The sequence below is a fragment of the Marmota flaviventris genome, chromosome 6, assembly GCF_047511675.1.
Source record: "Marmota flaviventris isolate mMarFla1 chromosome 6, mMarFla1.hap1, whole genome shotgun sequence".
In the NCBI taxonomy this organism is placed as follows: Eukaryota; Metazoa; Chordata; class Mammalia; order Rodentia; family Sciuridae; genus Marmota; species Marmota flaviventris.
The window spans coordinates 152854719-152879930 of NC_092503.1; the positions used below are offsets into that span (position 1 = coordinate 152854719).

Genomic DNA, 25212 nt, shown 5'->3' on the forward strand with positions numbered 1-25212 from the left:
CTGTAAATGATGACGTGGTCTTCACATTTAGGCCTCTCCCCACATTCCTGCAGGGGTCCCTGTTCCCGCTCAGCCTCACAAGAGGCTTCAATTTTAAGACCCTTGAAAACTTGCACCAGTACAGAAGTCAGCTTGATAATCATTTACAATATTTCCCTACTGACAATTTCTAGTTTACTGAAAGAAAAAAAAATATTTCTTAAAGTATTTTGGAATGGGTTTGGGTCACCGTTTTGCTTTCGGTGGGGGAACTTCCTAAGAAACCGAGGGTGTGGAGTGCTGGTGCCGGCGGCGGCTTTCGTGGGGAGCACCACGTCATCATGAAAGCGTGTACTTCTTGGGATTACTGCTGGGGGGATTAGAAGCCTGCAGATCAGTTCTAGGTTAGCCCTGATTAAATGCTCTGGGTGTTTCTGGGCCAGAGGAGTTGCCTGTTGGGATCCAACCAATACGGTGGTAAGATTTCATTTGACAAAGAGTTAATTTTTTACTTAAAACAGATCTAGGCTAACAACGAAGCGAGCAGGAATGATCTGGAATGGAAGCTAAATGGTGCCCACAATCGCGTCAGCCGAACCTTCTGCCCCCACGATTCTGTCTGCCCATATGCTTCTGTCTATCAGCCTCGCCTCGGGTTCAGCTCTCGCTGCGGCATTGGTTGGATTTCAGGAAGGGGAAACCCCACGATTTAAAGGGCTCGGTTCCCACCTGCCAGGCATCGTCCGCATGGTCAGACTTGCCTTTGGCACATATTTGGGAGAATCTCTTGCAGTTTTTCATCGATTACACTGACCGGTCAAAGGAAAGAGAGTTCCCGAAACTGTCCCCTTGGTCACCTTGAATATTTCCAAAAGCGAAACTTGGGCTCCACACTAGATCCACACTGAGTCTGCGGGGTGCGGAGTCCCTGCCCAGGTCAGCAGAGCCGGCCCGGCGGGCGGGGACAGGGGCGGGGCCTGGACCAGGCGTGGTCTTCCGTGGGAGAGAAGGGAAGACTTTGCCCCACCCCCTAAAAACTCTCCTCTGTTCCCCACCAATCAGAGCGGCCTATGCAAATAGAGCCCCTGTCGCCCCGGTAACCATGATGCACGGCAGCCAATCGAAACCAACTACTCGCGGCCTTGCTCCACGATTGGGACTGAGGTAAGGAGGTAGAGACCCAATGGGCTGTGGGAACGATCCTCGGCGGGTTGAGGGGCGGGGATATGCAAATATGGTTTGAAAAGCCGGCGGGAAATCCGAGTTTCGCGGGAGGACCTTGGCGCGTAAACCGTATCCCTTCATTCATTGTCAGCAGCAGCTTCCTGGAGCCATTTTTCAGCTGCCGGCCGCAGCACCCGGGCTGCCGCCGCCGCTCAATCCGTTGCATCGGCTGTCCCTGACGCCTCCATCCCCCCTCGGGGCCTGATATCCTTGCGGCCGGGACCCTCCTCTCTCCAGAGCCCCGATTATTTTTGGCTCCCGGGGCTTGTGCGGTGCGGAAAAATAAAAAGAAAAGAGAGAGAGGGGGCTCGGAAGCGTCGGGCGGGGAGGAGAGAAGGAGAGACTTGGAAACTCCGACTGCAAATAATAAAGAAATTGAAAGCAATACGTTAATATTCCATAACACTAAAAAGAGCAGGAGCGAGAGATGAGAAAGGGGATCCAGCCCGCCCTGGAGCAGTATCTGGTGACCGCCGGGGGTGGGGAGGGGGCGGCTGTCGTCGCCGCCGCCGCTGCAGCCTCCATGGACAAAAGGGCACTGCTAGCCAGCCCAGGCTTCGCCGCCGCCGCTGCCGCCGCCCCGGGCGCATACATCCAGATCCTCACCACGAACACTTCCACCACCTCCTGTTCCTCCTCCCTCCAAAGTGGCACGGTCGCCGCCGGCCCCCTACTCCCCAGTGCCCCCGGCGCGGAGCAGACCGCCGGCAGCCTCCTCTACACCACGCCGCACGGACCCTCCAGCAGAGCCGGGTTGCTGCAGCAGCCACCAGCGCTAGGACGCGGCGGCGGCGGCGGCGGCCCTCCGGTAATACCCTCCCTCCCCACCGTCCCCAGCCCAGGCGGGAGGTGGGCTCGCCCCGCGTGGGGTGGTGGGCGCGCTGCGGGCCGCCTGGGCGAGCGCGAGGCCGAGCGCCGTGGGCCTCGGAGGCTGCCCCTCCAAGGCGGGCTCATTGTTAGACTCGTGTGCTTCCCCCAGCCCTGGGAGGACGAGGGGTCTCGGCCTGGCGCGCGGGGCAGCGGGGACCGGCTTGGCGCGAACCACATCAAACACTCCAAAACTTTTCGCGGCCCCCCCTTCTTTTCCTGCACTTTCCCCTACCCCCACCCTCCCCTCCCCTCCAACTCGAAGCTTCCTCTTTCTCGGGCGTAGGAAGGGGTCACGCCCCGGATGGAGAAGGGGTGGGGGAGGGAGTAGTGAACTGGGGAGTCGGGGACCCCAGCGGGTGGGAACTGGGGCACGGTTGGGGTGCTTGACCCCCGCCGGCCTCGGAGGCCCGAGCCCAGCCGGGGGTCCCTGCGGCGCGCGCCGAGCGCAGGGGGCTCCCCCGCTGCGCTCGCTTGACACATTTGGGATCTGGAACTCTGCGCAACAAAGGGGCTGGGGAGGCGGCGGGGAGCCGGGGCCGGGGGAGGTCGGGCTGGCCGCCGGGTGCGGGCCGGGGCGTGGGCTGTCTGGGCTGAGGGCAGTGGGCTGGGGCTGGGGCTCCGGCCTGGGCGCATCCTGGCGGCGGCGCCCGCGTGGCCGGAGCGCCCGGGCCTTCCACGCCGGGCCCGGGCCTGCCCTTGACCCGCCTCTCCCCTTGCCCCTTCCTTCCCCGCCCTGTCCCCCTCCCCGCTCCCCGGCGACGGAGGGCGGGGGCAGCTGGGTTCCCGTCCCGCCGCCTGGGTCTGTCCCTCTCTCCGGGACCCGCCGGTGACGTTTCGCACACGTGCGCGGAGGACGCGCCTGTGACTGGGGAGGAGGCGGCGGCTGGAGGGGGAGAGGGGGCACCCACTTCCTCCTGCTCGCCGGCTCCCTGGCCTGGGACGGTCCCGGCGCCCTCGCACCCGCCCCCGGCACCGCCACCTCCCTCCGCTCCCCACCCCCGGCGCCCGCCCGCGCCCGGCGCCGCCGGTCTTCGGCCCTCGGGCCCCCTCTCCAGCCGGCCCCCCACCTCCCCCCGGAGCCAGGCGGGTTTCGGAAATGCCCTTACAGCAGCAGGTTAGTGACCGGACGGCCCGGGCCGCCGCCGCCGCGGGGCACCGAGTCCTGGTGGGGGCTGAAGCCGCGAGGGTAGGCGGGTGAGCGGGGTTTTGGAGTGGGAACGGGGGGTTGGGTGCTTGAGGGAAATGAGTAAGCAAGAAAAATCTAACTAAGTAAATGCCCCGGCCTCCGGTCCTAGGAACCCCGGGGCGGGAGTGGCCGCCCCGGGGGGTGGGTATGGTGTTTACGTGGATTTTTTGTGGGGGGCCGATGGATGGGCGATTGAAAACCGGAGGGGCTCCTCGCCAATGGCCGAGTTGAGCTCTGTTTTCTGTCTTCCTTCCCTTGTGCTGGAGGGGGAGGGGGCGGGTCAGAGGGTAGGGTGTCTGTAGGGTTCCCAGGCCACCCGCCACCCCCTCCCTTTGTCCCTGTAATTTATAAAGCGCCTTTGAGAGATGATTTAGGTCAGTATGCGGCTTCTTTTTTTGTTGGTACTAGAAAGAAGTATGGCCCGGAGGTCTAACCCTTTTTCCTTTTCTCTCCTTCATTCCCTTCCTCCATGCCTCCTGGTCTGCACCCTCGTGGTGAGCCTTGGCCCCGTGAGGCTAGAACCGAACCAGGCTCGTTAGATAAATGGTTGCTTGATCATACCGGTAGTGGACCTCACCTTGTCTTAGCTCCAAATGGGTTCATTTTTTGCAGAATCCAGGTTTTGCGGGGGTCTGTAAGAAAGTCTGCACACGGGCAGCACTTTGGGAAATGGGGTGGGTGTGGGAATAATTGCAATTTTTATTTTTTCCTTGTTCCTAATTTCTCCCCGGGTTCCATCTGAAGTGCTTTCCAGTACCAGAGATACTTGCCGGGGATGTGTGATACAGTCTCAGTCAAAAAAGCTCATCGTTTCTTTTAGTGACTAGGGTCTGCCAGCAGGGGGGAAGCAGAGTACAGTACCTGCTTACTCTACAGTATTTCTGTGCTGGGTTTTCAGTTCCAAGAATATTCCACGGTTTTATTGGCATTAAATGTCTTGCTATTTGACCTAAACATGCTTGGACATATTTTAAACATATTTCCCCCTACACAGTTCTGTTACTACATCATAAACCTAACCTGAAACAAACAGCTTATTGACATACTTCTTGGATCAGATTGAGATTTATGGGTGGTAGTTTTGATAATGGGAAATTGTGAAACCACTAAATACCTTTTTTTTTTTAAATCTTAGAATGCTAGTTGGACCACGTCTGCAGGACGGACTGACTGAATTTTTATGTAGTTTGCTGTTTTTAAGTATTTAAAGTATAAAAATTTGCCTTCACCACCTTCCAAGGTATTTCAGAACTTTATCTCCATTGTGGAGGGGTTATTATTCCAAGAATATATGTTCGTTAGAATTTGTACCACACAATAATTTTTCATTCCATGAATAAATGTACACAGTTCAACTTATGAATATTCAGAAGCAGTTTTGTATAAGATTGCAGTGCTGAATAGTTGGTTAGTCTGTGTTTTAATTGCTGGATCTTCTGGGAGTGTTAGGAAGTCAGTGCATATAAAGTCCTAAACACTACACGTAAAGTTTGATTTCTTTTTTTCTTATCATAATTTTATCAGACTTCTATTTCAGTGTTGAAATTTGTTGATATTCTTTCCCTAAGCAGGAGCTACTGGATGGGATAGCTAAGTGATTGTGAATAGCCAGGCCCACCAAAATACTTTCTGTCCAAGAAGAGCTTGAGAATTCTTCATATGGCCAGAGCTGCAGATCCATCTGGTTTTGATTCCAACTTCTGTCTCAAGAACATCTAAGAACTTAACCAGGAACAAATTCCTCACCTTTTTTAATGGGAGAGAAATAGATGAGGGAGGCTTACTGGCACAGCCTCCTGTCATTTACAAGGTGTCTGGTTTAGGCAAATAGCTTAATCTCTCAAAACTAGTTTCCTTTTCTGTAAAATAAGGACAATAACAATACTAACTTCAAGGTTGTTTTAAAGAACTAAATGTGGGATAATGCATTTAAAATAGCACAGTGTCTGGCAAAGAGTAGATTTCTATAACATTATTCAGACATGTAATTTTTTTCCTAACAGTGAAATGGTATAAGACCACATGCCTACTGCCCCTTTGTTTACATGTGAACAGAATAGTTGAAAGTTTTCTAAAGTGGCATGTAACTGATTTATACCTAAATAATTTTAGGTTTTTAAGGAAATAAAACATGGTCATCCTAGCAATGGATAAAACAGGGATATTTCAGTAAGGCATGCCTGTGGTAGAGGTGGTGGTATTGAGCTTCCTGAGTGTGTACTTTGGGCTGTGACAAATTTAGGTCAACTCATCCTCTACTTTTAATACCTGGGTTCCTGCTTCCCATGATTCCATGGGCCTGCCAACTTAGGATGCAGTTTATGCTTAGTGGCCTTTGTGAGAACTGAACTTTCAACCTTTACCACTTTCACTACATAAATCCAGTCTTAGATTTGGAGCTGTTGGAAATTGACGCACTCCAAAGAAACCTCAAGTCAGAAGTGCTCTTTACTGGAGCAGATGGGCTTCATCATTTTCTGCCTCTTCATTTTTCTAGAAAGAAGCTGATAATATTTCATTCTTCCAGAAAATTTGGGATCTATTAATGCAAGAGCCAGTGGCCTGTCATATCAGATTTAATTTAATCCAACCACAGCAACCTGCTGATTATACTTTGGGAAAGAACTCTCGATGCTTGAAATGTTCATCTGAGAAGGGAGGAACCGTAGGTGCTATTTCAGCAGGGTCTCTTTTCCTGCACGAGTATAAAAGAAGAAAAATGCCGGGCTCCTGTGGTTCTGTACTCAATAATCTTGCTGCTGAGATACACGGTTGATGCCAAGTTTAAGCTGACAGAGAATTTTTAGTCACTACATACCCCAAAATGGAAGTTTTAATATAACCCGTGGCCCAGACTCGGGGCAGTACCAATGACTTCACTATAACCAGTCCCAGGCGCCTCTGGTCATCCTAGGAACAAAGCGCCCTCCACCGGGGCACCCAGCAGGGCAACTCCAGCCTGAGAGCAGGAAAGGAGTTTTTGTTTTTCTATAAATTGCCACCTTGTGTAATACTTGGAAAGGTAGATTCCAAGATTAATGTGGGGCTGTGTAAAGCTAACTTGAAAACAGAAAATAATACTCTAAGCTGAGATGTGAATAAATAACAACACCTGGAGGCTGAGGGGGGAGGCCTGTGGTTTCTCGAATCTGAGGCAGTAGTTTTCCTTTAACTCCTCTCTCCACTGCCATCCTCAAGATGCACCACCCACACCCTAACCCCCTTTCCAGGGACTTGGAACCATTTGGCAAATGGCTTCAAATACACAGGTTTATTTTCTGGCTGGTTTTCTAACTTAACCTGATTTATAAATATCCCATGTGTATGACCACTCACATCCGCTTTCCCAAGCTAACCAACTCCCAATCCCTTTTAACCATCTACTTTCTCATAATAATTAGGATAGGTGAAAATCAGTTGCCTGCACTCAGCAGATCAAGCCCCCCAGAGAAACTACTCCAAAGAGTGCAAGGTAGAGGGGTGGACTTCAGTTCTTATCAGATTCTGTTTCATTTTGTTTCTTAAAGAGGGGGACTTCTCTGAATTCTTGAAGGTACTAAGTACGTGGTTTAGTGCATATTTTCATGCTTGTTAGCAGTTAAAAATAGTGTTTCAGGGGCTGTATTTACCATTGCTAAAGAGCTTTCTTTTCTGCTAATCATTTTTCATGGGACCAAGAAGGGAAGATAACTGGGAAAGCAGTAAATATAGGAAACCACTAATGTATCTCCTTCCTCCTCCCTTGGTCCTGTCTGCCTTCTAAGAGTGACTGAGGAAATGTATCTCTCATGAAGGAAAGTTATGCAATGGAAGGTACAAAAAGCACCCACTGAGGTGGGGGCCCGGAAACTGGCGACTAGGGGCGGGGCCAACAGGGATGACCTAGCGGGTTTTACTTCAGTGGGAGGGAAGTCGGTTTTATTTTCTGGATAAGACTTGCTTGACACACTCCCCTACGGTGTATAAGGATGTGTTCTCAGTCTCCTTCCACCCCAAACTTAATGAAGGTTGGAAGGTCTCTGGCCGCCACAGCTGTCTACACTGTAACTTTGGCAAAGTGGTGGGACCCACGGGTGCCCTGATGGGATCCCCAGCACTGCCTGCACTGGGCTTTGTAAACTAAGGCAGGGGGTTTTAATTCAGCTGGAGATTTATAGCAGTGAGAACTGACAGCTGATAGAATTTGGGAGGGAATACAAAGAATAATTGGCTTTCCGTGGCAGTAGCACACCTGTCTGGGGCCGTTTGTAGTGTCCAGAAAACGATCTGACAACTGGACAGTCCCTAAGAACAGTACTTGAGGTTAGCATAAGCAACACTTAGTACTCGCCATGGTGAGAAGTCCTCATCACCCCGTCCCCTTCTCTTGCAGGTGAGGAAGTTAAATGCAGTCAAATTGCTTGCTCAAGGTCACTAGTCAGCTTGTGGCAAAGCCAGAACTGAAATGGAACACTTGCATTCTTAGAAGAAGCCTCATGTGCCAAGAGAGGGTGAACCATGTCATAGGGGCCCTATATGGGAAAATTACAATGTCTAGAACACATTTCAGATTTCTGTCGGGATTGGTTACGTTTCTTTAATGAGCACATAAAAAAAAGTGTCCTTTGAACAATTGAGTATAGATTGACAACTTATTCCCAATGATACAGAATAAGCAAGGTGACTTTAGATGTTACATGAAAGTGAAGTTAAAATATGAAAGGAATGAGTTGACTTCTAAAGTAATAGTAGTATTTTTGAATTTTTGATATTTGCACATTTGGTTATTTTCTATGGACGTGACACGTCTGCAGCCCCCAAAGTAAGGAATATTCTTGACAGAGAATAGAACCTAAAAGGATTTGTGAAGCTCTTGGAGAGGGACGCAGCACAGCTCTGGCCTTGGAGGTTTTGACAGAGCATGGACCTCCTGAGTGACTGCCCTCCTCCCAGGGGTGACACTGACTCTCATCCTATGTGGTTGGCTTCGGGAAGATTTCTGCTTTAACAAAGTGGCTGATGAGTTAACTCTTGCAGAGAACATCATTATCCCCTAAAATCCAGAACTAATTTCCTTAAAATGCCCTATTTTGCTTGTGGAACTAACTGGGAAAGCTTACAACAGAGTTGCTTCAAGCCCTGAAGCTTGAAAGTGAAACAGTCCAACATGCAGTTCACTGCCCAGTTAGGGACAGGGATCTGTGGCTTCTAATTCACAGGCCCAAAGGCGCCCTGCACAGATAGGGCCTGGCAGCCAGTAAGGTCACGCAGCTATTGATGAGAGTGTGGTTGCCAGGGAGGCTGATTTCCTCTGGAAGACTTGGAATCTAGAGGCTGTGTGAGGGAGCGCAGTTAAAGGCTCTTGGCCTTCCCAGTCAGCTCTGGCCTGGCCACCCTGGAGAGCAGTGTGGCTCCTTAGCACGCTCTTGACTAACTACTGTGAGAGGCTTCTTCCTGTCCAGCTCTTCACGATCTGGATGTGAGGAGGATCTGCACTCAGGGCCGCCTCCTCTGCCTGACGCCATTTCCGATGCTTCGACGTTCAAGGAATATAAGAGAGATGGTGTCCCCTCTGCGCCCTTCTGCATCCAGCAGTCCCTTGGAGAGAGAAGGCTGGAGTATAAAAGGCAGAGGGAGTGACAGCTGAGTTAAGGTCGGGTGATGGCCCTGCAGTGAGTGGGCTCTCATTCTGCCTTCACTTACCAGTTGAGACTTTGGGCAAAAGACAGCCACGTGTCTTCATTTGCTCGCCTGTCTCTCCTTGTGGGGCCCAGGGAGAAGAGTAAGTGGGGTCTCACCAAGGAGGGGCTCAGACCAGTGCCCAGCCTGGGAGTTCCATGGATAGAAGGTGAATGTGCACCGGGGCCATCGGTTGCTTGTCCTGGGATTTATTTGCTTAATGAAGCTTTTGTGTGTTTTTCAGTCCTGAATGGCACCTCTAAAAGTGGGGGAGACGGGAGGGGGCCCTGTAACCACGGATTTGCCTGATGGTCCTTGGGATTTAGGGTCTTTGTATTTCTTTACAAGCTGTCCATTGACTTGGGAGAAAAACGGAATAAGCTGCTTCTTGTGATAGTGCTATCAGTGGAGATGGTGTCGTGAATGGAGCCTTTTTCCCTGTGACTCGATGTGCTGATAAATGGCACTCTTGACATAATTTCACCTCTGTGCTGTAGATGCCAGGGCGCAGAGCCCCTGGACCCTGGCACTCATGGAGTCCCCACTGTGTCTGTCTCTCTCCAGGGGCATGGACCTACCTCTAGGCCTCTTTCCCTCCCTCTGCCTGCCTTGAAAGGGTGAGACTTGCAGCCTTCTGTGAATGCTTCCGGAGCTACGGCATTAATCACCGGGTTTCCTCCGGTGGAGGAAGAGCAGCCTCACCTCCTCGGCTTGGTTCGTGGCTGAGGTTGTCCTTCAGCGCATCTGCTCAGGGGTCTCTCCTCCCACTCCGCATCACACCCTTGCTGTTCTCCTTCCCCCTGTACCTTTAAGGCCACTTTACAGAACCTGAGTCCCATGCACAGAGCCCTGGCTTCCCTGGCTAGCAACTGGTGCCTGACATCCTAATCTTGGGTGCTCGTGACTCACTCCTCCAACCCGAGCCCTCCCAGTAGCCACCTGGCCTTTCCCTCGCTCCTCGGTACCCTCTGTGTTGTCACCTTGCAGCTGCTTGAGGAGAGGAGCTCCTGCCAGGCACTGAGAGTCCATGCTTGGGTCCTGTTGGGGACACATGGAGGCTGTCCGCCCACAGTAGTTGACGCTGTATTTGGGGAGCTGAGCTTAAACACAAGTTGATGTGTAAGCAAGACTGAACAGGAGTCCAGAGAGAACAAGACCCATCTAGTCCTAGGTGTATGGTGTATGGTGTCCACAGGAAGCACAGAGCAGCAGTCACCAGGCTCCAGCTGGGCCATGCGAATGGGAGGCCACTGCTCCCTTGGCTGTCAATCTTAGAGCACATCAGGGTGCACATTAGGATCTCCTGGGGTGCTTTGAAAAAGTGCTGATAACTGGCACTTCACCCTGACTCTTTAGAATCTCTGAGGGGTACATACAGGGATTTTAATGTCCCACATGGTTTTAATGTGCTTTCTCCATTCGAACCTCTGAGCTAGGCAGAGAGGAGGCTGGAGGCAGTTCCTGGCTGGGGAAACAGCCGGTGGTAGAAAGTCTGCTAGTGTAAGGAGGGAAGAATTGGACTGCAGTCACCATGTGAGAGTAGCAAGACCATTAGGACATGTGGGTGAAACTGGTCTAGAGTAGGAGTGGCCTTCATTCAAGGGCCAGGCAGGAAGTAAGTGGGGTGGGGGGAGTCTTTGCTTGCACAAAGAAGAAATGGAGCTATCAGTGGGGTCTGCAGGACCTGACCCAGGCCATGGCTGCCAGAGGGGAAGGCAGGCCCTGTGTGTTGCCAGATTTTCAACCTTCTCAAAATGCCAGAAATCTACCAGTTCTAAAATGTTGGCTCAATTAAAAAGGAAAATGTGCAGGCCAAACAAAATAGGTCTCTAGGCCAGATTTGGCTCAAGGGCCGCCACTCGGCAGTCTCTGGTCTGGGATAATAATAGCTGATGTTTACTGAGTGTCCACATGCGTGGAGGGCCCTGGACCGAGCGCATGTTATCCACATAACAACCTATGAAGTGGGTATTATCGCCATCCTTGTTTGACACCGGAGGAAACAGACAGCTAGGGGTTAAGGGGCTGGCCCAGGGCCCTCCTAATAAGTGGGACAACCAAATTAAACCCCGGAAGTCTGGCTGCAAGGTCTCAGCTTATTCTCTTGTCATCTTCTGGTTTCTGGCCTTGTGTTAAGTATGCAGTAAGAGCCCAAGATACTTGTCAGAAAGAATAATCCAGTGTTTTCCAAGTTCCCCTGATGCAGGGTGAGGATCATCTATCTGAGACTGAAAAGAAAGGTTTCAGGTGGGGGGGTGGGGGGGGTTGGAATATTTGCATATGCATAATGAGATAATCTTCTGGTGGGACTTGAGTCAGCCTCAATTGCATTTGTGTTTCCTACACAAATAGCTTAGATACATAGCTTGCAGGTCATTTTTATACTGTACTTTTAATAATTTTGTGCTTGAAACAAGTTTCATGATGTGAGAGTTTTACTTATAGGGACATGGTAGCACTCAGTTTCTGATTCTAGAGCATTCCGTGGTTTTGAATTAGGTATGCTCAACCAGTAATGGGAGTTGCCTGTGGGCCTTGTTCCAGATGTAGATTTCCAGGCTCCATGCTGAGCCATCAACCTGGTCTGAAACCCTGGAGAGCGCCCCGCAGGTGTTTGAGCACAGGTACAGGTTCTTGAATGGGACTGTGCCGGCCAGGGCGGAGCCTCCTCAGAATCCATGCACCTGCAGCTCCTCTGAACGCTTCCTTGGTTGTGGAGAACAGACCTGTCCCCAGGGACCCAGGGCTACTGCCCTCCCTTGTGGTACCCACTTGATCTCCAGGACATCTCCAAGCACAGCACCCAAAGATGAGTTACTCAAAACCCAAAGGGGTGAATCGAGAAGGGACCCCGAGAGGTACATGCCCTGCCTGGAGAGATTTAGTCCCCTAAGCCGTGGGAAGCCTTTCCCTTCTTTTGGATCCAGGTCTACCTGAACCCAGGTGACCAAGAGGACAGAGAGCCAGAAATGTGACTGGGAAGAGAACCGGGGCATGTCATTTGGAGTGTGGGTGCTATGGAGCTGGTGAGCCTGGAAGCGGACGGCAGCGCGAGGGTGTGAAGAGGCCAGGTGGGTGCGAGGCCTGGGTGAGGGAGAGGAGTGGGAGATCCTGTCTCCCAAGATGCTCATTTGCTGAGGCTGGAAGAATGGACGAGGTGGAGCTGGGCTCAGTGCGCTGTGCAGTGGGATTTGTTAGATGGGGGTAAGGGATTGGTTGTGACACTGTGGCCCCACAGGGTTTCTGAGGGCCTGGGACTGAGGCCTGGAGGTTTTAGTGGAAGTCCTAGTGGACAGGAGCAGAACTGATCTCCCTGTGTCCAGGGGAATGAATGTGGTGCCACAGAAACCCTTCATCATTGTCTCCTCTTCCTCTGTAATAAGAAAAGGAGACAAATTCAGCAGGTGGATTTTGGGAGATCGATACTGTCAGGGCTCCCAGAGATGAACCACCAGATGTTATTTATTGCATGATTTACCAGGTCTGTGCCTGGCTCCTAGCTGCTTTGACAAAGCCCTAGTTTGCAACCTCTGAAAGCCTGTGCCAGCTGGAGATGCTGTGCATAAAGGAAGGTCACGTAATTATGTCCCAAACCAAGATGGCCCTTTTTACTATAATTTCCTATGCACTGATTTTGCTGATTAAAAAAGAAAAAATATATAAAAATGTATTTTTTTAAGCTCTATCATATTAAAGTTTAAAAATCAGAGTCTGAATACTCTTCTGGAGGAAACAGTCATGTCAATTCTAAATATCCTTATAATTGATTGTTAAAGATGTAACTGTTGAGGCCTCTCCGCGGCCCTCCTGGAATTGGCTGATTTTTGTTGCTATATTGCATAGTGACGCTTGTGACACCCACACTAATAATGGAGTAAAGTTTCCAGCCTTTCACGTTGCTTTCCCTGTTGGTGTCTCAGACATGCTAGTTCTGGGGGTGGTCTTCAGGGTGCAAGTTTTCAGTCTGGAGACCCAGGGCAGTTTGATGGCATACAGAAAGAGCATGGGACTTGCAGATGTGCCTCTGGAATTGTGCTCTGCTACTTACCACTATGTGACCTTTCACAAATTACATCTGTGACACCAACCAGAAATAATGACCCTGTCCTCTTCACAGCTGGAAAGATTAAATGAGATAGTGTTTACAGGAAATGCACTTTGTGTTCCTTGCTGCCCCCCAACCACCACCATCCACACCCCAGGGTGAGAAGTGGTGAGTGTGGATGGACTCTAAACTCAGGATTTTTACTCTCTTCAACCGTTGGACAACAGTTATTGAACACTCACTTTGTACATTTGTGAAAACTAGTTCCTGGTACCGGGGAGGATTCAGGGTGACTCAGTTGTCCTCTGGCCCTCAATGAGTTATCTGGAGACAGGAGATGAAACATGTTCTCTAATAATTAAGGTAAGATAGAAGGCAATGCGGACCATAAGGAAACAGCAGTGAACTTTCTTAAGCATTGAGCTTGGGAGAGGACAAAGGAGGTTTCAGGAGGTGTTGATTGACAGCAGGGTTTCAGCTCCATTGATGTCTGGTGTTTCTTTGTGGTGGAGGGCTGACCTGTGCATTTAGGATGTCTGGCTGCATGCCTGACTTCACTTAGATGCCAGGGCACCCCGAGCTAGAACAATTGCAGCCATCTCCAGGCACTGCCAAAAATCCTCTGGGGCAGAACCACCACTGATTGGGAACCCCCGAACTAGACCTTGAGGAAAGGTCAGAAATAGGAACTACGTAAGCATCTGCTAAATACAGTGTACGTGTAAAGCTTAAATTATTATAAATTTTAAGAACAAATGGCTTCTTGTAGCTGGGTTTGATTACTGAACTGCCCCAGAGCCCCAGGGAACCCCAGAGCTGTGATTCGCTGCGGCCACTCTTGGAGGACAGTGCAGAGAACCTGTGCTCTTTGTGGCCAGCTGAAGCTCTGTCCTTTTTATGGTTGGACATAATATTAATGGGAAGCAAGAAACCTCTCTATAACTTGGAGAAGAAAAGATCAAAGTCTGCAATCCAGGGAATGAAGTTTTGCATTTATCATTGACTTGCCGGGGTCACTGAGAGAGACCTTCTGCTCAGGAGCTTCCCAGCTTGGTTCTTCATGCTGGCTTCACCACTGGGTAGCTTGATGACCTGGGCACATCACTGGCCCTCTGAGCTGTTTTCTCTCCAGTTCGAGGCGAGTCCCTGCCCTGCGGGGTTATGATGAGGGTTGGGAGCAGTAGTGCCCATTGGTGCCGGCTCAGCCTGGCCCTGCGCTAGGCACTCGGATGCCAGTGAGGACTTTGCAAATAGTATTGGGCACCAGGTGTACACCTCCTCCCTCCTGGGTGCAAGGGACTGGGTTAGGACAGACAGAATTCCCTGCCATTGTGTGGTTTTGTCATCATTGATCGAGATTTTGCTGTCTAATAGATACCCAGTCTGGTCTTTGCTGGGGTCTGGTCGGGTTGTTATTGTTACTGTTGTCACAACAGTGGGTTTAAAATGTGTTCCCTCGGACCAGCAGCATCACTCGGGAGCCTGTTAGCAGTGGAAGCTTCCAGGTGGGACCCCAGGCCTATGGAGTCAGAAGCCCTGGTGGTGCGGCCAGCGTGTGGTCTAACAAGCCCTGGGTCATTCTGATGCACCAGGTGTGACAGCCTTCGGGGAAAGAAAGGCCCAAGGCTTAGATTGGGCTGAGTGCTGTGTGCAACCTGGTGTAGCACTCCTGCCAGGTTCCAAGCAGGGCTGTGTCCAGACGCCCAAGCCGGCAGCACCTCTTGATCTCCCCTGGGCTGGCCCTTCCTCCTGAACGTGGGAGGGGATCCCAGTCGCACAGCCTGGGTGTCAGAAACTCTCAGCCTTGGCTTTCCGTCACCCAATGAATGCGGAAACTGCCTCTTCTACCCCTTTTCTCCAAGGAATTTGGATATGTTTGTTTGACAGTCATTTTGCTTCTTTTAATTCCTTTAAATTGTCCTTATCTAGTGCCATTAAAAACCTTTGATTCCGGGGCTGGGGTTGTGGCTCAGTGGTAGAGCGCTTGCCTAGCACGTGTAAGGCACTGGGTTCAATTCTCAGTACCACATAAAAATAAATAAAATAAAGGTTTAAAAGAAAAAAGAAGAATGCTTAAAAAAAAAAATCTTTGATTCTGTGATCGAATTGCCCCTGAGACTGGGAGGCTTATCTGGAGATGAAGCGGTGCCTCTCCGGGCTTTGGTCTTTAAGGATCCTGTGAGGAGTAGGTGGAGTGGTAGACCAGGGGAGGGCATCCAGCAGGAACAGGGCTCGGAGTGGTTGGTGCCTTTCCTGCCCCGTGCAGATCGTTGTTAAGACCCGGGAAGGCATCACGTAGGCACCACGGTTCCCTCTGGAAGAACTTTGGGATTATTCAGAGTTTGAGTGAGTATGAATAGCCACCCTATGAGCTAGAACCGAAGCTATAGAATCCGAAGCCTAGACGGATTAGAAATTCTGTGGACAAAGAAATACAAAATCAAATAAACTTAAAAGCATAAAATTATAAAAAAGTTCCTGGATATCTTTCATGATGATGGATTAAAAAAGAAAAAAAAAATAGAAAACTCATATCAGATTGGTAGAAATACTTTTCTTTGCTCTAGCCCCAAACCTGGGTTCAGTTGTAAGTAACTTTTCCATTCAGCGCCACCACTTAATTTGCAAACACTGGTTATTAGAGCCACATTCAAAGAGTGTCCGGACCGTTTGTAGCTCCTTCTGAAAGAAGACGGCGTCCTCAGGAGGCTTGAGGGGTTTTAAGGCTCTGCTGTGGTCCAGGTTTGTGTTGATTCTCTAAAAATGCCTCCCTAGGTACGGATGGGCATTTCCTCTTTCTCTGTCCACCTTCAGCCCAAATGGCTTCTGGTTGCACGACAGTTGTAAGTTGCCTGTTGTGGTTGATGGTGCTCTAGAGGTTGGGAAGGCAGGTGGCAGAGCTCATTTCTTCTTCCTGCCTTGCTTCACAGTGTTGGGATGAGCTTCTCTCACCCCGGTTTTCAGTTCTCTATTTAGTAAGGGTGGCCTGGGTGTGGCCCAGGACACCGCCCCCCCCCCCCCCCATCTGGCCTGACTCAGCGGCTGCCATCCTGTCCAAAACCAGCTGTGGGTACCCACATGTAGCCTTCCCTCTGACTTGGGGAGTACAAGAAACCGGAATCTTAGAGCAACTCTGGCCGCTGAGTTTCATAAATACTTGTCAGAAGGTTCTAGTAAGGTCGTGTCACATTTGACAGTAACAGGTGGCCAAAGGTTGAGCTCTTCTGAGTTCTACTCTTTGTTTCCTGTCAAGGAAGAGTCTTGGTGCAGGTAGGTCCCTGGCAAAGTCTACACCTTAGCGAGACCTCCCTGGAATAGCAAAGCCTTCAATTTTGCAGGTTCTGAATTCAGATCTGCTGCTTTGGAAGACTGCTTTGTGGTAGGTGGTTCTGAGGGCTGATAAACTTATTCATTCATCCCGAGAAATATAACTGTCAGGTGGAACTGCAGAAATTGGTATTATGAACAGAGTCAGAATAAGTGAGTGGCACGATCCCATTAGACTCCTCCGGCTGTGACGATGGCTCTCTTTGGAGTGGACCTGCCCAGGGGGGACACTGCTGTTAAGGAACGCATGAACATTACCGTTTACTTGGGTGTCCAGTTCCGTGGCTGGCAGGAACTGACTTTGTCTCCTCTCTTTAGAGAAGGTACTTATGGTTAGCATATGCTTATTTAATTTTTTAAATCAAAGAACACGAAGTGGAATGGAAATTAAAACACCTTCTTCATTCCCTCCTAGTCCTGCTGCCTTCCCAGAGGTAACCACAATGAAAGCTTGGCCTCTCTGAATCCATTTGCAAATGTATATTTTATGTAAAAGTACAGATGGTTTTAGAATACAGGAGGGGGGGTGGTGGCTTGCGGGTCTGGCTGGGCAGGTAGGGGGCCTAATTCCACATCAGTGTGTTGGTGCTCAGGAGTCTATGTGGGTGTGCCCAGACGTGCTCAGTCATTTCCCCTCAGATGGTCCTCTGATAGGGCTGACTGTAACTGTTTTGAACATTTCTACATTAGACAGCCATGAATAGTCACGTGTCACCTGGTGATGAGGACACATCCTGCGCGAGGGGTCATTGGGCAATACAGCAGTAGAGATGGTGGCAATACAGTAGAGATGGTGGATTGCGGGTTTGACTCCATAAGCCTAGGTGCTGTAGGTGGGCGGCCTCTTGATGCCTCAAGACCCCGTAAACAGGAGATGCATGAAACTGCAGCTGCCACAACGTGGCATACGGTTGGTTCTATGGTCTGCATTTTTTTTTTATAAGTTGAAGGAGTATGTTCTAAAATAATGATAAAAGCATCATATGGCTACTGTGTCAATTGCATTGTCTTGTTCATTTTCTGGTACTGGGGACTGAACCTGGGGTACTTAGCCACATTTTATTTTTTATTTCAAGACAGGGTCTCACTAAGTTGCTTAGGCCTCACTAAGTTGCTGAGGCTGGCTTTGAACTTGTGATCCTCCGGCCTCAGCCTCCTGAGCTGTTGGGATTACACGTTGTCGTTTTATTATCAAGTATTACATTCTGTCTGAAGTTGTGCATGATGTATAAACTTTTAAACTGGCTATGCAGTAGGTTTGTTTACACGGGCATCTGACAAACATGAGTAATGCTGTCTTAGGGTGGCCACACTGTCACTAGGTGATAGTGCCTTTTCACCTCCTTATTATATTACGAGACCAAGGCTGTATATGTGGTTGTCACTGGTTGAAACTTCGTTAGATGGCATATGACTGTATATATTTTTGGTGCTTGTGTGTATTTCTGGAGGCTGTATATATATTTTTTTTTTTCCATTGCTGGGGATGGAACCCAGGGCCTTGGCATGTGCTAATAAGCAGGCATGCTAGCACTGAGCCACACCCCAGCCCTGCGTGTTGCACTTTTGTGTCTTCAACACATATGCTAAAGTGCAGGTAGATTGGTAATAGGGAGGGCCAAACTGTCCCCAGGGGAGGGCTGAACCAGCACAGGGCCTCTTTTTGGCACTTTTGCCAGTGGTGGTTTTGTTGGTGATGCGAGGCGGGATCTCGTGTTTGTGTTTTCTTCATTATTCCTGTTGCTGCCGCCACTGCTGTCACTGCTACTGGCGACATTGTTATTGAATGTTGATAAATGTCCAATAGTTTTAAGCACTTTATGTGAAGTTCACTAATTTAAACTCCACTGTCCCTATGAAGTGGGTGTGATTATTGTCATCTTTTATAGATAATGAAAGATAATAGGTAAGTAAATTAAAAAGCGTCTTGCTTCCATTTGCATTTCTCTGTTTTCTGTTGGCAAGGCTATTTATAGTTTTCTTATTGAGTTATTGGAACCTTCAGTGAATTGTAGATAGTGGGCTTTCTGTGGTGTACATGTGTAGTAAAGATTTTTCCCCTAGCTTGCCATTTCTCGTATAATTTTATATATGATGTGTTTCTCTCTGTAGAAGGTTGTATTCATTCCATAGATATAATTACACCATTTGCAGTTTATGGGTTTGATGGCTTGCTTTGAAAAAAACTTTCCTAATCCCCAAAGTATAGCAATGTTCTCCTGTATTTTCTTCTTGACCTCATGATTCTATTATTTTGACCTTTAACTTCCTTGGAAGGGTGTGTGTGGGTTTCAAAGATCTGACTTCATGGTTTTCCCATTTACAAGAGTGCTCTTACCAAATGGTGCAGGCCACTCTTCAATTCCAAATGCCACTTTTCACCATATTAAAGTGCGTGTGCTTGCGTGTGTATGTGTGTGCTTGCGTGTGTGTGCTTGTGAGTGTCTACAACTCACTGCTTCAAGTAGAGTAGCTCTATAAACAGGGAAAATCCACCTCCTCATACTATTTTTTCAGTGAAGTTATAGTTTTCATTAATATACTTTCTTGTGTTTTTACAGAGTGGGGCTCCCTCTCTCCCATCCCGTGTGAATTTAGGGTAATAAGGAGGTTAAGAACTGCCTGCACTTAGAGGGTATTTTCCTGCACTGGGAATGGCAGTAAGCATTTTATGTGTACTATTCCTCTACTAGGGCAACCCTAGAGGGCTGATGCCAACGTCCCGGTCTGTAGATGAGGATAAGGAGGCCACTTGTTGATGCATGTGTCCAAAGCTGCACTTCTGAACATGGTGGCCAGGATTCCAGATCGAGTCCGGGTGATTCTTGAACTTTGACCACTGTGCTTGATTCAGGAGCCTCTTGGCACTTGTGTTGCTGGACATGGAGTCTTCTCCTAGGACACAGACAGGCCCCAAGGTGGATGACCGGGGTTGCTCCATGTCCTGTGGCAGTGAGTGGCATTAGCAGAGTTAGGTTTGCCTTGGGTAACAGACAACCTAACAAGACCTCTGCTACATTAGACAGCTTTCTACATTAGACAGCCATGAATGGTCACGTGTCACCTGGTGATGAGGACACATCCTGCGCAAGGGGTCATTGGGCAATACAGCAGTAGAGATGGTGGCTTGCGGGTTTGACTCCGTAAGTCTAGGTGCTATAGGTGGGTGGCCTCTTGATGCCTCAAGACCCTGTAAACAGGAGATGCATGAGATTGCAGCCACCACAACATGGCATACAGTTCTTTGGTCTGCATTTTTTTAATAAGTCGAAGGAGTATGTTCTAAAATAATGATAAAAGCATCATATAGTTACTATGTCGATTGCATTGTCTTATTCATTTTCTGGTACTGGGGACTGAACCTGGGGTACTTAGCCACATCTGCATCCTTTTTATTTTTTATTTCAAGACAGAGTAACATGGGGCTGGGGATGTGGCTCAAGCGGTAGCGCGCTCGCCTGGCATGCGTGCGGCCCGGGTTCGATCCTCAGCACCACATACAAACAAAGATGTTGTGTCCGCCGAAAACTAAAAAAATAAATATTAAAAAATTCTCTCTCTCTCTCTCTCCCTCCGCCCCCCCCTTAAAAAAAAAAAAAAAGACAAGAGTCTCACTAAGTTGCTTAGGACCTCACTAAGTTGCTGAGGCTGGCTTTGAACTTGTGATCCTCCTGAGCCGCTGGGACTTACACATCAGGGCAGCAAGACATGAAAACTAGCCTTGCCGAGGAGACTTGCTCAGACTTAGGATATGAGTCCAGGTGGGACTCCGATGTGAAATTCAAGTGGCGCAGGAGAGAGGTTGATCAGGTGCTGCTTCGTATGCAGAGGCTGCTGAACCCTCTGTGGCCCTGTTAGGAAGGTGGGTCTAGGTGTGGTTTGCAAGACAGCCAGCCCTCCATGTCTGTAAGTTCCATATCTGTGGATTCAACCCACAGGATACAAAATGTTATCAAAACACTGTGTGTACTAAAGGGGCACAGACCTTTTTCATTTCATTAATACAGGTAGCAGCTGCCACCATGGCATTCACATTGTATCGGGTACTGTAAGTGATGCAGAATGATTGCAGGTGCCCAGGAGGAAGCAGGCAGGCAACGGCTACACCATTTTACACAGGGATTGAGCATCCTTGGATTTGGGTGCTCTGCGGGGTGGGGTGGTCCTGTGACCCATTTCCCAGCCCAGACACTGAGCAGGGAGCTCCCTGGCAGGAGAAGCCACACCCACCCTGCCCCAGGAGTTTTCTACCACCTTGAAGAAAACGCAGCACGTGTTAGTGGTCTAGTGGAGGAAGAGGTCCCCGGAGACCCAGAGTCTCCAGCTCTGCTGGGGAGGCGCCTTTAAGCCGGGGCATTATTCCTGTGTATTTAAATCAATCATCCCGACCTCTAAGCCTCTTCCCCTCAGGTGGTTGCCTCTTGATTTAGATTCTCTCTGGTGCCTTCGCTTGATTCTTAGGGACGAACATCAGGAAAGCAATTTTCTTTGGAGGACTTTGAAGGCTGCCTCCCCAACAGAAGGCCCACTGAGCTCCCACCAGGAGCCTTAGAAAACTAATCCTATTTATTAGTAGTAGTATATTGATTTTGTGTGTAAAATGGACCCAGAGGCCTGTGACAATGAGTCCATTTGAAATTATAATTTAAAATATCTAACAGAATAGCAGTGCGGAAATACTGCTCTAGAATATAAATGATTAGACGCTTAGTGAATTTCTTGTGGTCAAATAATTAATTGGCAAGTTTGTTTTCATATACTAAGTCCTTTAATGTACCTTTTCTTCCACAATTGCTGGTATAAGTTAGGGGAATTAAATCTTAGAGGCCTTTATAAACATATGGTTGTGTTTTGCTGTTCATTTATTTATCGGCCTCCATCACCCGATCTTGTCTTGTACAATAGAAGACACCTGATCGAAGACTTCTCACTTCCCCTGCATGACTACAGTCTTAGTTTTGTGAAAGCCCTAGAAGGTTTCCTTCTAGATTGAAGGGTAAGTGGATAATCATTTTGTCGTTTATTTAGCGTGTTTCTTCCTGGCCGGGATGCCTGCTCCATCCCCAGCCCTCCCCACTGATGGTGCCTGTCTGGTCACCTGGTGTCGCTTTGGGTTTGTGGCTACACGGCAGCCCAGGCTGCACGGGGAGTGACCGCTGGTGCCTGTGACCCTGAAGTCTTGGCCCGGCCTCGGCCAGCAGGCTTTCCCTCCTGCCCAGGCCTTAAACTTGAACTCAGCTCACTGTTCTCAGCTTTTCTCTACGTTTCTTTAAAAACAGACTCGGGCTTCTTCCTTTCCACGCCCCCCCATTACAACTGCCCGGCACCCTGGCTTTTTCCATTCTTGACAAATGATCTGTCCACTGTAACTGTAGCCCTGCTGTGCTGATATCTGTTGAAATTAGACCTAGAATCTAAATGTGGCTTCATGAAACTATGGGTGAGACATTTTTCTCTTCAAATGGTCACGTCTGTTGGCGCCCAGAGTCACCTATCAGCAGCTTCTCCACGGGGACGTTGGGGGAAGACAGTGGGGGTGCTGTGTCCGAAACTCCTCTAGAATCAAAAGTTCTACATGCGGCAGTATCGCCTGTTGGGGTTTGGTTTGGTTTTGCATCTCTGGTGAGGTAGAGATTTTCCCCCCTGCTGCCTGCCTCCCCCATGGATCGAGCCGACTCCGACCCAATTGCATTTCTTATCATGTCATAGGAATCGTGACCCCTCCCTGTGTCTGCTCCTAGAGCTACTTCTTCCCCCAGTGAGGCTTTGAAACCCGAAGATTGTTGCATTTGTGCTTTCTTGACTGAGTCACTAGAGCACTTCTTCTGTGGCCCCTTTTCTCTTAGAAGTTCAGAACAGTAGTTTGGTTCTGAAAGTGCTGATACAAAATGCAGGTCCGTGACAACTGTGAGTTGGTCTGAGCTGTACGCAGGCCAGACGGCGTGGCACCCAGGGAACTGGAGCCTGCTCCAAGCCACAGGCACTCACTGAGGCCATTGAGTTCTTGGGGACGCTGGGGAAGTTTTGCTGCCCAAGTGGCCGGTAATTCTGCTACTGGGTGCTGGGACTCTGGTCCCTGTCCTTCCACACCTAAGTGAACCGCACTGTGAGGCACTGTTATTTCCAAGTTAAACAGCATCAAACATTTAGTGATCTCTGCGCCACACACACACACACACACACACACACACACACACTCAGGTGAGGGGTGTGGCTAAGGGCTTGGACTCTGGAATGGATTGAGTTTAAAATCTCAAAAGCTGGGAAAGCTCAGGGCAAGTTATTTCACTTTCCTGGACCTGAGTGTCCTCAGCCGGAACATGGGGCAATTAATGACCTACCTTTCGGCTGAAGGGTTGGGCCAAAGTGAGCGCCCCTCTGGAACACACAGGGTGCAAAAGGTTGGCTCCTCCTGTGTGCAGTGCGCATCCGGAGAGTAGGGCCGAGACACAGCTTTTCTTATATAAAGACAACAAAAGGCACCATTAGGAGATAGACCTATTTATTTTAATCATCCTGTAAGTATATTTAGGACAGTTTTGGTCAGTGCGGATTTGGTGCAAATTTTGTTGTTTCCTTGTTATTTTAAGCTACCCTGCAATTGTGTTTTTAAATATTTCTGAGAGCTCAGAACTATATAATTGCCAGGGCAGATCCAAGTCATTAAAGCCCTCTTGGGTCAGTGGTTTTCCAGTGGGGACACTATGTGCCCCAAGTGATTTGGCGACGTCTGGAGACCTGTTTGGTTGTGGTGATAGGGACGGGAGGTGCTGTTGGCATCTCAGTGGGAGAGCCCAGGGAGGATGTTGAGCATCCTGCGATGCACAGGTCAGTCCCTCCCTAAAACAGCCAGCTGACCCCAAGTGTCAATGCCCTGTCCCCTTTATCTGCAGTTTCACTTTTCCCAGTTCCAGTTCCCTTCATTCCAGAAACAGATGGAAAACTCCAGAAATAAACAGTAAGCTTTCAGGCGCACACCGCTGGAGTAGTGTCATGGATTCTCATGTCTTCCTGTGGCCTGCCCCTGCTGCCCACCCATTGGTCGCTCCGTGGCCACTCCAGTCACTACCCCAACCATCAGCTCTGCGACGCGTGCTCCTGTTAGAGTAGCCCAGGTTTCAGTTAATGGGCTCAGAGCACAGAAGTGGCACTGCTGACAGTCTGGATTCGCCCAAGAGAAGCTGTAGAGTGCTTTCTGTGAGTGAAAAGGTGAAAGTTGCCTGCTCAGTAAAGGGGGGAAAGTGTGCTGAGGTTACTAAGATCCACAGTAAGAGTGGATCTTCTGTCTGTGAAACTGTGAAGAAGGAAAAAAATCTGTGCTGGTTTTGCTGTCGCACCTCAGACTGCAAAAGTCCTGCCACAGCGCGTGGGTTGTGATCTGATTAGAAGGAAAAGATACGGGCCTGGTGGCGCGTGCTTGTGATCCCAGCAGCTCAGGAGGCTGAGGCAGAAGGATCATCATCAGCCACGGTAATGAGCTAAGCAACTTAGTGAGACCCTGTCTCTAAATTAAAAAGGCTAGGAATGTGGCTCGGTGGTTTAGCACCCTGAGTCTAATCCCTGATACCAAAAAAAAAAAAAAGGAGGAGGAGGAAAAGGCGTTGGAGTTGGGGGTGGACCATGAGAAAAGAGCACATGTCCTGACTGATGACCACGTGTTGCCCCAGAAGACATCGAGCTCATAGGATGACTTCAGCCAGGGATCCCCGGAAACCAGTAATGCCCAGACATTGGCTGCCAGTAAGGGTGGTTACAGACTCAGGGGTGGACTGGGACACAGAGAGAACATTCCCATAGCTAACTGTTAATACCTGTTCTACTTAATATCGGATACTGTAAACTGTTTCATAGGCTTCTGTGTATAGGAAAATCATAGCGTATACAGGGTTCGATTCCATCTTTGTTTTTAAATGTCCACGGGGGTCTTGGGATGTATCCCCCAGGATACAGGCCCGCTGTGGTGCGGAGGTTAAGAAGCCGGACTCAGGTGGTCTTCCTTGCAGGCAATCTTTGCCTAATATCACTGGAAAATCTAGGACCATTTCTCAAACTGAGGGGAGGAGGAAGACGGAGAGTAAGCCATTTCTCTTCTCCTATGTAGTTTGAAGTATATAAAAGTCTGAGATCAAATCAGAAATCTTTCTCCACAGTTTTTTTTCCCAGGATCATAACCCACACTGATGTTTTAGTTTCTGTAAGTGCTAAACAGTGGAGGCTCTACAAATGAAATGTGTTTCTTACTACATTTTAATTGCTCTTTTCTATACAAATAATACATGGCTTTTGTTCTTATAAATTGATTCCTGGGGGAATTTTAATATTAGTTTTTAAGCAATTTAATTTCTTTCAAATTGAACTACCCCAGCTGCAATGAACCATCAGTTATGAAATGCGTGTGTCCTCTATGTTAAGAGGGTAGGGTACGCTAATCAATCCTGCTTAGAGCATTTTGCAGTTAATTGAATTTAAAACAGAAAGTCTTATTTTAAATGTAAATTCTTTTAAATTCTAATTTTGCTGATTTTTCTTCTATTCTGAAATATTGATAGGGTTGCCAGATATAAAATATAGTACACTGAGTTCAATTTGAATTTCAGATAAACAACAAGTAACCTTTTCAGTATAAGTAGCACCATCCAATGTTTAGGATAAACCTATTGAAAAAATTTTTGTTATTTGTCTGAAATTCCGATGTAATGTTCCGTGTTTTTAGTTGCCACATCACCCTAAAAATAGGACTCGGCATAATTGGGAAACCCCGGGAAACCCCACTCCCTGCACAACTGTATGTCAGATGTTGTACTTCACACCAGGCTTAAGCAGTAACTCTCAGAGAACTGGTTGCCATACAGAAGGAAATGAGTTTCAGAAGGTAAAGTAGAAATTTTGTTTTTCAGTCATATTTATTTGTCTTAAAGTGTAA

The 25212-nt window shown here is 48.9% G+C and overlaps 1 protein-coding gene across 4 annotated transcripts in view; it reads left to right on the top strand.

Moving 5' to 3' along the window:
• The first annotated feature begins 1288 nt into the window (after positions 1-1288).
• E2f3 (E2F transcription factor 3) overlaps positions 1289-25212 on the top strand; it is a 73688-nt gene continuing 49764 nt past the window's right edge. The window contains exon 1 of one of the 4 annotated variants that reach the window (XM_027948321.2): positions 1289-2011. In XM_027948321.2, coding sequence (XP_027804122.1) covers positions 1631-2011 — 381 coding nt within the window. In that variant the 5' untranslated portion in view covers positions 1289-1630. Of the gene's footprint in view, positions 2012-2967; positions 3188-17001; positions 17200-25212 lie in introns of those variants that run through there. The other 3 variants (XM_027948322.2, XM_071613722.1, XM_071613721.1) reach the window with 3 other exon arrangements.